The sequence below is a fragment of the Fukomys damarensis genome, unplaced genomic scaffold (genome assembly GCF_012274545.1).
Source record: "Fukomys damarensis isolate Sample0158 unplaced genomic scaffold, DMR_v1.0_HiC HiC_scaffold_11, whole genome shotgun sequence".
NCBI lineage: Eukaryota > Metazoa > Chordata > Mammalia > Rodentia > Bathyergidae > Fukomys > Fukomys damarensis.
Genome location: NW_022900923.1, coordinates 15,410,082 through 15,422,268, shown reverse-complemented (window position 1 = coordinate 15,422,268; position 12,187 = coordinate 15,410,082). Strand labels below are relative to the sequence as shown.

Genomic DNA, 12,187 nt, shown 5'->3' with positions numbered 1-12,187 from the left:
GGAGCTTGCCCCTTCCTGGTAATTGACAGAGCTCTGCTGAGATGGCAGGTGCTTCCACTTTGAAATCAAAGGCGTTGACTGTGCAGCTTCCACAGCTGAGCTGCGTGATCTTGGGCAAAGTAATTTAACCTGGGCCTTAGTTTTCTCGTATAAAAAAGGAGCATACGATCTTTCTTCTGGGGTGGTTTTGAGGACTGCGAAAACATTTGCAAAAGTCCTTAATTCTACCTCCCCCCTTTTAAATCCTTAAATGCAGGTTTAAATATGGTTTTACTCCAGGAATGGATATAAATGTATATGAAAGTATGTACAGATAGATATACTTCCCCGCCTATGCTGTCATGAATCCAGACATGGTCATCCCAAACCCAGTTCTCTATGCCGTGAAAGAAGGAGCCCTACTTCTTCCCTCTTCATAGATCAGGGTCGGGCAGGGTGAGTTTCTCCCAGGATCCCAGTAATAACTTAAACTGGATCAGTCTTCAACAGCATTGTGTTCCTGTCTGTTGCCTATAGCCACATGATTCGCAAAGTCTGAGTTGTGAAGGATTTTCAAAGCACAAATTTTTGCACTGTGCCTGAGTATGGCAGAAGCAATTGTATGCAAACTTCAGAAGGGATCCGCCAATTATACCATTGCTTTTTTTTAACGGCCTGTTTGGGGGCTGGAAATGTAGGTCAGTGGTAAAGCATTTTCGTAGAAGGTGCAAGGCCCTGGATTCAATTCCCAGAACTGTGCCAAAAAAAAAAAAAAAAAAAAAAAAAAGAAAAAAAAGTCTTATTTTGTGTGTTTGTTGCTAGTTTAATGCAAAGGCTGTGGAGAACAAAGTCCTAGCTTTAGATATGAACCTTTGGGATCTTGTAGCTCAGCTCTCTATAAAGTGAGTCACAATACAACCTGGGAAAAACCACTGCCACCTATACTTCCACCTTTTAGGCTGTCATACTTATTAACATGTTCCTAAATCCTGGCACCCAAACGTGAACTTTGCTTTTCGTGAACAGAGAGGCCCTGTTCATAAAGAAGTTCAACAGAGTGGTTCTCTTGAGAAAAAGAGGAAAAAAAGAAAGTTGAAGACCACTCGTCCTTTCCTGTTGTTTTTATTGGTATGTTTGTAGTACGTAATGATCACACTCCTCCCTAGTAGTTGGCGTATGTGTTTTTAACCGTGTTCCTGAAGTGCTGGCATCTGCCCAGATTCGGCTCTACATTGTTCCCCGTCCTTGTTAACACCTGCGCGTCCCTGGTGCCCCTCAGATCTTCTCTCCACATGGATGAAAGCGTGGCGTCCCTCCACTACAAAGAGAGATGATGCGTTCACATGTTCAGCAGCTACTGTGTTTGTCTTAGGGCCCAGGAAACACTGTAGAAGAGCTGCGGCCTGCTCTTGGGATCCACACATGGGGCCAAGCAAGGTGGCACACAACTGTAATCCCAGCACTCTGGGGACTAAGGCTGGAGGATCACAGGTTTGAGCCTAACCTGGACAACTTAGCAAAACTATCTCAAAATAAGAAAAACTAAAGGGCTGGGTAGGGTTGTAGCTCAGCATGAAGGCCCTGCCTGCCACCCCAGATCCCACCTCCCCCTCACCCACAGTTTTCCCTGTGGACTGTGGTTAACACAAATTTAGAAACCTTGGAAATAAAGATGTGGAAAAACTTCAGGAGTAGGAACAAGGTGGTCAGTTATTAGTGGCCAAGTTCTATCCTCAGCAGCCCAAATTACTAAGACCATACAAGGTAACATTACTTTCCCTCGTAACAATTCGTGGGTCTGTCTCCTTGACTCAACTGTGAACTTCTTATGGGGTGGAATCCTGGTTTTTACTTGAAATATTTAGGACCTAGCAAAGTACCGCATAAATGTTTCGGAACCAACAGGAGAAGCAAGTACTTTCTCCTGTGGAGATGTGATCACCCACTTGGGAGGTCTACTGAGGAGCCATTCTGTGCTTTTCGTTTGCATGTCAATGTACCTGTGGGAGGGAGGCAAAAAAAAAAACGATGGGGTAATGTTTATTAGTGAGTCTTGGTTTTTCCGTGAGGTTTTAAGCTGAAAGTAAAATTCTTGCGACTGAGCCTTTTTAGCGGGACTCTTCATAACATCAATTTATATTTTTATATTCCTGGTTTACAGAGATCCAAGGCCAAAGTAGTCTCCAGTGGAGAGCACTCTTAGCCCCCTGCAGTGTGGTTTTACTCCCAGGTACAACATGCTTTCTAGTTTGAGAAGGTGCTTATCTGCGGAACCAGTCAAACGGCACTGTCCAAAGCCCCGGGGTACTAGACACAGGTGGTCTAAAATTAATTGAAACTGGACATTTTGCCTCCAGAATTCATCTCTTTTTCTCTCTACATTATCCTTGAACCTGAGACATACAAGTATCACAGGATTTGCTTAATGGAATGCCTCACTTTATTCTCCACTAATTATAAATGTACTTGGGGACTTGTTTTCAGTGCAAATGAGGAAACTGTTGACTTCTGCTCTCTGAGCTCATAGATCAGTGACAAATTTACATATAATTTTACTACTTTATTGGCATGTGTGTCTAGACACGGTGATGTCCACCTGCAATCCTAGTACTGTGGGAGGCTGTAAGGCAGGAGAAGGGTTGAAAGTTCAAGTCCAGCCTAGGCAATTTAGTGAGATGCTTTCTAAGGAAAAAAAAAAAAAAAAAAAAAGTGCTGGGAATGTAACTCAGTGCAAAGGGCTGAGTTCAGTTCCTAGTGTTGTAGGGAGCCACCGTCTAGCTCTGTTTCTCCCCCTGGACTATTTTTTATGAGATGTGACAATATATGGTGAATATTTAAAATATTTATCCAGCTGTAAGGGCACATGTCTGTCATCCCAGCACTTCGGAGGCTGAGGCAGGTGGATTGCCAAGTTTGAGGCCAGCCTGGACTACACAGTGAGACCCTCTCTCAAAAAAAAGCCAAAAATAAAATGAATTTATTACGATAAAGACACATTACCATCAATCTCCCTTAAAGTGTATCACTTTGTTTTGAACACACTGATCTCATCATTCCTGCCCCTTTCTGGAGCAGTTCTGGAGGTGCTTTCGTGTGTTTACGAGGTGTGTGAATGCCGCTCCCGAGTGTCGTCCAGCAAAAAGGCAGGCTTGTGGAAAAGAGGACAGCCTGTCCTCTTCTGCCTTATTCACTGGACCTGCCACTAGTGACTTCTAGTTATTCCCCAAATCAAAATGACCACGAAATAGAAACGTTTTGAATTGATTCAGACATAGAGGAAGCTACTGCAGCACAACTATAGACACTCAAGAAAGAGAACTTCCAGAACTGCTCCAGAAAGTGGCAAAAACAATGTGGTAAGTGTGTTTGATGTGGAGGGAAGCATTTTTTTTTTTTTTTAAGAATGCAGTTTCCATATATTCTACCCAGAGTTAACTGTGAAGCTGTGAAGGTACCTTCTTCCCCCGAATATAAGTCCTCACAGGTCATTACCATGGAGGTGGCCAGTGTCACGCAGATTACACCTCACTATTCTCTTGCACAGTGGCTCTGTAAGGGGAGGTAAAGGCAAGGATAGGCTGATAAGGGCTGGAATTTTCAATTTCTAGTTTTCCAGGCCGGTCTTATTTTCAGGGAGACAGAGTTCTGAATGACATCTCTTCTAAATTTAACACTTAAACTACACTTGGACTTGCCAGGTGTCCCAGGTGCATGCAGGCACTGTCGGTCACCACCACCCCGCCCTTCAGCTCTCTGCTGGGGATGCCAGTCATCAGTCTCATGGCTGCTCCCAGGCAGCTTGGGTATACATATGCTCGTCTTCTGATTCTGTTGACACAGTCTTCATACAGACAATGGAATCTGTGCCACAGCCCTCCAGGGAACAGAGCTTTGGATCCCCTTAAGGAGGTACTGTGCATAGAATCCATAATCAAAGCTGGGCAGAGGTGCTGCTTGGGAAGTCTCCACACACGGTGGGGGTACAGTGGTATACACGATTGATGAGTCAATTTTCCTCAGAGACACCACTTTCTTGGTCACTCATCTTCACAAATTCTCATTTTCCAGCGCGACTTGGACTTCAGTAGGGGGTAAACACCTTTGTCATGGTGTTCTGTAGTTGTTCTCACCACATTCTTGAAAAGTTCAAACACCACACAATAGAGATGGAACACAAAACCACTTGTATTGGCTGTCCTGGTGATTTTGCATTTAATTCTTAAAGTTCTAGTTCAGGAAAATTAATGCAAATTACACAGATGGCTAGCAATTTCACAGCCATCTTCAGTAATTCTAACTACATTGCAGTTTGGATTTATACTGCCAGTTTATTTTTTTGGTACCGGGTCCAGAAACTGCTTTGTGGAGAGCAGTGATGGCAAGAAGCAGGCATTGTTCACTTGGCTCAGAACGCCACATAGGACGAGGTGGGAGCTGGAATTTGAGGCGTGGCTGAGGCTGGTACAGGGATGGGCTTGGTGCAACTCACTTCTCCAAGAGACTTGGCAACACTGGGGGACGGAGCACTGCCAGGGCCACTGAGGGGAAGCATTTTTATGATTAATGGGAAATGTATTTTTTGATCACACCTAGTATATTCCCTGCACCTCTGACCCTTTACATAATTATACCAGAACCTTGTCTGTTGTTTATCAACTCTAGCTCAGTTAAGTCTCTGTTCTCTGACTGCACATTGTTAAGGGAATGTAAAAAGAAAACCGTAAGTTAGTGGTTCTGTTAACCAAATTTTTACTAATTGCTAATATATTACTGACCTCTGGCCACATCTAGTAGATAATGTTTATTACTTGGTTTATTTTTCACTCTAAAAAAATTATCAAATTTAGCCAGGGATGTAGCTCAACAGCACAGTGCTTAACTCACATGCATGCACAAGGACCTGAGTTTGTTCCTCGGTACCAAACAACAACAAACAAACAAACAAACAAATAAAACTATCAAATTTGGTATGGAAGAAACTTGAAAACTAAGGTAAAATATAAAAATGCAAAGGAATTCTGTACTGACTGCCTTATGATCAACTATGCTATTTCACTTACAAAGAAAACAAAGACCAAAGATGACAGGTATGTAAGACTCCTTGGCAGACATCGGAAAGAAATGGCACAGCCCTACATGAAAAGATGAGGTAGAAAAATAAATGTATGCCTAAAATCAAGCAATTCAGAGTATCTATACCTTTTACATTTCCTAATCAGCTCCAGAGAGATACATCTAAGTGTTACTTTAGAATCCAAAGACACCGGATCAAATTGCCACAGAAATTTGCCTCTATTACACTCTCCAAAACACAAAAATCAATAGCACTGTGGCTTGAAATGTGTTGCCACTGTCTTCTGAAAAACTACATAGTGCCTTCACTTTGAACTCCAAAAGCAGACTGTTTTCTACATAGGGTATGAAGACCAGTACACGAGGGCGGAAAGGAGGCGAAGAAAATACTTCCCTTTGGTCAGTAAAAACCAACATCCATATGCTAAAGTGGGCCAGTGTAACATCAAAACATTACTTCCCTGCTCTTATTTTACAAGTTGACATTTTATGGTTGAAATTTCTTATGATACTTAATAAATCTTAAGCTTCTAAGATGCCCCTAAGAAGGCTTTGTTATTTATCTACATTGCAAGGGTTAACAAAAACACTGGAAAGAAATTATAAAATACAGTATGGTTCCATGGCAGCAGAAATCACCCTTTAGAAATGATGGTTCTGACCACAGCCTGGCAAATACATTCTCATTTTACCTTGTGTATCTTGTCTCTAGCCAAGAGTTCTAGCTTTATTTAAAAATAATTTATACTGTAAAAATAAAGACTTTTCAAACCATACCCTCCTCTCACCCCAAACACCCTATCATTAGCACAATTTAGTAACTAAGGAAAAAGACCTGGATGACAACTCCTCCTCAACAGAGTACCTCCAGGAACAAAGAATGTTTAGGTTATAATGACTACATCTGTCATCTACTAATTGCACCACCCATTACCCAAAGGTTATTTGACTGCATGTGAGAGAAGCCAGATGACATCTGCATAACCAATTAACTGGTGGAGAAACTCTTTTACAATTACTTTCATTAGACAGGCTTTCGTTGTCAGTTTTTCCCTTGTAGATGCTAGGCAAAGGCATCAGTGATATTTTATGTAAACACAGCCAACTGAGCAGCATACATATACCTGGTGGCCTGTAACTGGATATACTCCAGGTTGCTGGTTACCTTTTGGGTCCTAAAATTTAAGTACTACAATATGAAAAATAGAGGCAAGCTAATGATTTGATAAGAATATATGAAGTGGTAACTCTTTGGCAGTTTGCATTTCCTACTTTATTGTACTCTTCTCAAATTTAGTACTTGTAATAAGTCAAGAGTTTTTAATTAGACTGTATTTTGAGAAAAACCTCATGTGGATGTCTCTGAGTATTTTAAGTGTTTCAGTCACAGTATCCATGAATAAAGAAGGCTTACATGTCATTAGTGATGGAACCACTGGTTTTGCAAAAGCTAGGTCTGGAAGCCATGTGTTCTGGGTTGGAATCGGGAATTTTAGGATAAGCAATTACAATATTTCAGTACTCTAAAAACCGAGAAAATGATAAAACATCACAATAAAAATGTGAAAAATATAAATGTAAATACTCAGGTCTATTTTTGAACCTCTAATTTCTGTCCAGAAGAAAGGTGAAACTTTTCTCTGTATCTGGCACTTTGAATCATTAAGAAGACATCTATTCGAAATCAAACCTTTGGGTGATAACCTTTTAATGGAGCATAATGCACTATTTTTTAGCACATGACAGGCCTTACTTTAGATATGAAGAATGGATTAGAAGCACAAGATTCATTATTTAGAGAATACTTTATTAGTTTCTGTAATCAAACCCACGTAGATAAGACCTTACATATTTAATACAGTGCGTTACCCCTGTACAAATGAAAAAAAAAATTAACATTTCTAGACCAATATGGCTGTTAATTTCTGTACAATGCCAACTCAACACAGTAAACTGGGATAACTTTTTCCAAAGTTGACAGCACAGTTAAAGTTTCCAAAAATTCAAATTATATATATATATGTATATATATATATTTATATTTATATAAAAAGACCAATAATAGCAGTATGTTATGCATCAATAGCAGCAACAGCTTTTCCAGGTTCTGCAGTCATCTGAACAAAATTATAGACATCCAGCACACTCCATTAAAAAAACAAAAACAAAAAAACAAAGAAAAGAATAATACCCAGAAAACAGCAAAGTTCTGTTACTGTTGTGGTACCTGGCACCATTTTTTTATTAGCATCTTAAATCATCATCTGGAAAGAAAACATTCTAGAGTAACATCATTAAAAACAGCTCTGATAAAGCACGGTCACTACTACGTATCATAAAGCAGGTACAAGATATTTTACATTCACAGAGGTATGATACAGTACTGTCCTACATCTATAATACTAGAGGATACAATTAAAAAGGCATTATTTCAGACTTGATTCTATTTTTGCCAGCAGAGGGCCCAAAGGATGATATGACACAGCTCTGGAAAGAAATGTACTTTCTTAGATAGGGTTTCCTTTCATTGACGGCAGTTTAATTTCTCTTCATGAACATCAGCTAAAAACCATTTTTAAAAAACCTGGGGTAAACACAAAACAACAGAAGAAGAAAAAGAAAAGGATTCATACAAAGATGATTGAGTGAAGGCAAGCAATACTCAACCTAACTAGTATTTTATCAAATCTGTCATGTTTGAAACGTAAGAGCTCCACTGAAGAGAGAGATGCCAAGTAGTAGTGCTTCAAAGCTTCAGACCACAACCAAAACTGCATCCTTTCAGAAAGAAGTTGTAGACAAACATCACTCATTTGGGTATGTTCAAGGACGCTAACATCAATATTTAATCCTTGCTTGCACATCCACGAAGAAGGGGAGATCAGTTACTACTGTACTTTGATTTTTTTCAAACCAATCACCATGTTACAAAAACAGCAAGCTGCCATAGAAAAAAATAAGGCTCCTCTATCCAGCACCAGTTATCTGAAGTTCTTCACCTCCAGGCCTTTAAACACTATAACTGCTATAGCTGTACCAAAGAACATAAGGGAGCAAAGAAACCCTATCTGATGTATTAGCTGGGACCACTACGTTGTTCAGGCTGAGCTATTCCTGTGTGGTGCTATTTTCCTCCTATTTTTGGTGATTCATCTAACCATAAAGATTTTTGGGTCTAAATTATATGCACTTAAGGAGTGTGTGCACATATCTGTTTATAAAATTCTGACTGAAGATGCATGGCCATCAACCAAGCAAATGTTCTATAGTAGATGCAAGCTTGCAAAGCCTAGTGTAACTGGTGCAGCAGCTGTGTGCCAGTGTAATTTGTTCCTATGTCCCTTGTGCATCCCGAAGCGCTACACAGGATAATGTCACAAACCATTTTAGCCCCATGTCTGCTGGCGTTATCTGACTTCCCCCTCCCCCTCCCTCAATGCTCTGCAACACACCACCATGTCCCTTAAGATTTTGTTTCTTCAGTTTTGATCGCCTGAGGTTTGATTGGTCCAGTCCTGACAGGTTTGGTGGCTATGGCAGACGCGGGGGGTGGCTTCTCTTCTACTTTTTCCTGACAGACACCAGGAGGGTCTGTCAGTGTTTCAGGAGGTTTACTTGAATCACTGTCCACTTTCTGGGCTTTGCCTCCTATCTGTTTGCTCTGTTGTTGTTCAGAGAAGAACCGTTGCGTGGATTGAAGAACCTCTGCTCTCTGTTTTGCCTTTAAAAATGAGAAACAATAATTGAAAATGCTGCAGCACTACCAAAGCCTGTCAAATCAATCTTAGTTCAAACTCTTTCACCAATCACAAATCAGTTTTCCTCAACCTGGTTCGGCCAAAGCCAAAAATACCTCATTGATTGATCAGCTTTTAATGCATAGACTTCTTCCTATCTTTGGAAACATTCCATGTGGTTTTTTAACATATGAAAGAAGACCACCTCCCACCATTTTTCAGCATCTGCCCTCTTATTAACAGTAAAGTAAAATTGCTGCTGGTTCTTATTTTTTTCTGGAACAGCTAGCTCATTAATACCAAATTTTATTCAGGGAGGCTGCTTGCAAGTCTGAAAACATACATGTAACACTTAAAACTTCTAGTTATCAATATGTGGTCTACAATAAAATGAAAAGGAAGCACTTATATTGTGGCATTACCAACACCTAGGACCAAATGTCTTGTGGCTGAGTCCTCTTCCCACAGCTCTCTTCTGCAGGGGAAGAGCATCAGAAATTAGTAACTACAACTTCACTTGATCACTAAGTTCTGATAGCTCCTACCACATTCTGAGCTGGTAAAATAATTTCTTAGTTTTATTGACTATGTGCCCCAAGAACATACTTACGTCCATCTGTAACACACACAATTAATTCTTAAGTTTCAACACCTCTTACATATACAAAAAATTCCTTCATGTTCTACAGGTAACCTGTACTATCCAAACATTAAAGCAATTTTCAAAGTATCTGTATATTCTCCCATCCCATTAAAATTATTAAGCTCTAATGTTATTTTTCTAACATGAGAATGTGTGAAAATCAAGTGCCAAGAAGCCAGGAGCAGAAATACAAACAAGGCCAAATAATCTCCAAAGCTTTTTATGCACGCTAGTATTTTTAGTAGTAACAAACATGAAAACCCTAGGTACACAGCCTAATAAAAGTAGATATTTTAATAAGAGTTTTACTGAAGGGTAGTCATTAAATTTGATTACCCAGCATCAGAAACACAGAGGATGTCAATCCAGACAAACTTTCATCAGTCAACTGAATTCTCTAACAAGATCATCACAGACTTGGTTCTAATTCAGAGTAAAGCATCACTGTTAACATTTTCCTCTTTGTAAGCAGTAAGTTTTTCTTTGTTCTCCTCTGATCTACGCAGCGAGAAAACTGGTGAAATCACTGATTGCTACACTCAACCCTAAAGTAAATACAGAAACTGCAACAGGCAGACAGGTACGGTTTAGTATGATAAAAACTGTCCCCACACAGACTCCTGAAGGCACTCTTCTGCTTTAGCAAACCTCATGTTTATTTGTGCCTTCCATCAAGAAGGATCCCAAAGTGCTTTCCTGATCTCTTCATCTAAAGCTACACAATCCACTGGGGAGCAGAGCCACACTCAAGTGGCAGGTAAAAAAGGGTGGCGTAACAGCTCAAGAAAACTGTGCTTGAAAGACTTGTGAAGGAGAAAAAAATCAAGATAAGCAACATGTCTTAGCCATTCCAAAGTTTTCACATAACCATAATTATATTATAAGCGGGATGGGGTAGGAAGGAAGGAGGGAAGGGAAGGAAGAAAAAGAAAAAAAGAGGAAAAGAAAGAAAAAAAAAGTGAAAGAAAACGAGGAAGCCTGCATTAATCAGTATTACTTTCTTGCTCTTTCAAAAAATATAGCATCCAAACTCAGATCTCCCTCAAGTACTTATTTTTTTTAAAGCAATTCATCTGGCTGGAATTTATAAAATTTTAATCTATGTGTACAGCTGGAGTGGGGGAATAGGGGGGAACAGAAAAAGGGAAAAAGGTGGGGAGGAATAAAAATAGAAACTTAAAAAAAAAAAAAAAAAAAAAAAAAAAAAAAAAAAAATAAAAAAAAAAAAAAAAAAAAAGGAACAAATAACAGTATCTTGCTGCTCAGACAGTGAATGCCCGGATACACGGTTATGGGTCCAGAGCATTTTAAGACATGGTTCAGAGAAAGACTCTTGCTCTGATGGCTGTTAACACTGTACTAACCTTCATGTCTTGTTCAGCCTTCAACGCAGCCTGGGCCTGATTACCTCTGACTCCAGATAGTGATCCACAAGGACCCCTGGCTACATGTGGCAAACGAGCATGGCTCATGAGGCCTGTGGTCAGCGGAGGAGGCATCTGACTGGCCAGTGCCATTGGTGGCCTCTGAACAGGCGCTGGGAAGGTGTTAGTATGTGGGGCTCTTACCAATGGAGGGACCAGGTTAGGCTGAGAGAGAATCTGAGTGAAAAAAACAAAACATACAACATTGAACTGTTAAAAAAAAAATTGCCAACTAGACCAGGTTGGCTTATCCCAGAGTAAATCTGTTCCCATCCTACCAGTGAAAGGAAGTCTATGGATTGTGCCATTTCATTAACAAAGAACAAACAAGTCATGCTTGGGAGAATTTAACAAAAAAATTAGGCAAAGCATGCTGTGGTACTTCAGTTGGTTCTAGTATCTCAGCTGCAAATTCTACAGGAGAGATAGAAAGGCTATTAAAGTATCTTTTAAAAAGTTACAGTCGCAGAAAAGGCACATACCTATATCAAACATAATCAGTAGATAAAGTCTATGAATTCACCAAAGTGTTTCTCAGGAACCAATTCTAATTTGTTATTTATCAGTTTTAGTCCTTCAGTATAATTAGCAAAGGGAAGAGAAGCCACTAGTTTTATGACACATTTTTGGAAATTTTTACTTCAACTGCACATTGTGTCTTAAAAATCATAAACAACAACAAAAAACCCCCCACTTTAAACCTAGAAAACTTCAAGCACTGGGACCCTTCACTTAAAAGCCAACCTCCTAAAAAAAGATAAAAGAAACAAGACTCAAATTATCAGAGCTGTGTGGGGAATCTTTTGACTATTTCTATTGTCTGCTATAAAACTACACAATTACTACCTGTTTCCAGCTATAAATTGCAACAAATATTTTTGAGTATCAAATTTACTGTTAAAATTAGAAATTTTTTCATTCAAAACTACACTTCTTAACTGATTAACATGGTAAGATTATGAAAGCAGGGATTTAGTCAGATTAGCAATGATATGCAAGTAAATAATACTCATTCTTACTTATATCTGCCTACCTGGGGTGCAAACTGTGTAGGAAAAGGCTGTGTCATTCTCACAGTGGCAGGTGTTGACTGGAACTGCTTCTGATAGACAATGCTATTCATTTTGCTGGACTGGCTGTTGGGACTGGTTGAAGTAGCCCTGGGAAAGAAGCCACCACTGGTCAGTATGGTAGTACTGACTAAATAATGGTGTTAGATTTTTACAGACATTGTTCTTGACATTTGTATCACACTTGATAAAAAGTTACAGTACACTGGCAGGAGAGACACTGCAGAGGCAAAGGAGAAAGGAGGCTAGCTATACTTGCAT

General features: G+C 39.7%; 1 protein-coding gene across 1 annotated transcript in view; it reads right to left on the bottom strand.

Annotated features, from left to right (window-relative positions):
• Positions 1-7,422: 7,422 nt before the first annotated feature.
• Prrc2c (proline rich coiled-coil 2C) overlaps positions 7,423-12,187 on the bottom strand; it is an 80,448-nt gene continuing 75,683 nt past the window's right edge. Inside the window, exons 34-35 of the mRNA XM_033762087.1 lie at positions 11,890-12,016; positions 7,423-8,773 (exon numbers count right to left, since the gene is read on the bottom strand). Of these exons, the coding sequence (XP_033617978.1) occupies positions 8,516-8,773; positions 11,890-12,016 (385 nt within the window). The 3' untranslated portion in view covers positions 7,423-8,515. The remainder of the gene's footprint in view (positions 8,774-11,889; positions 12,017-12,187) is intronic.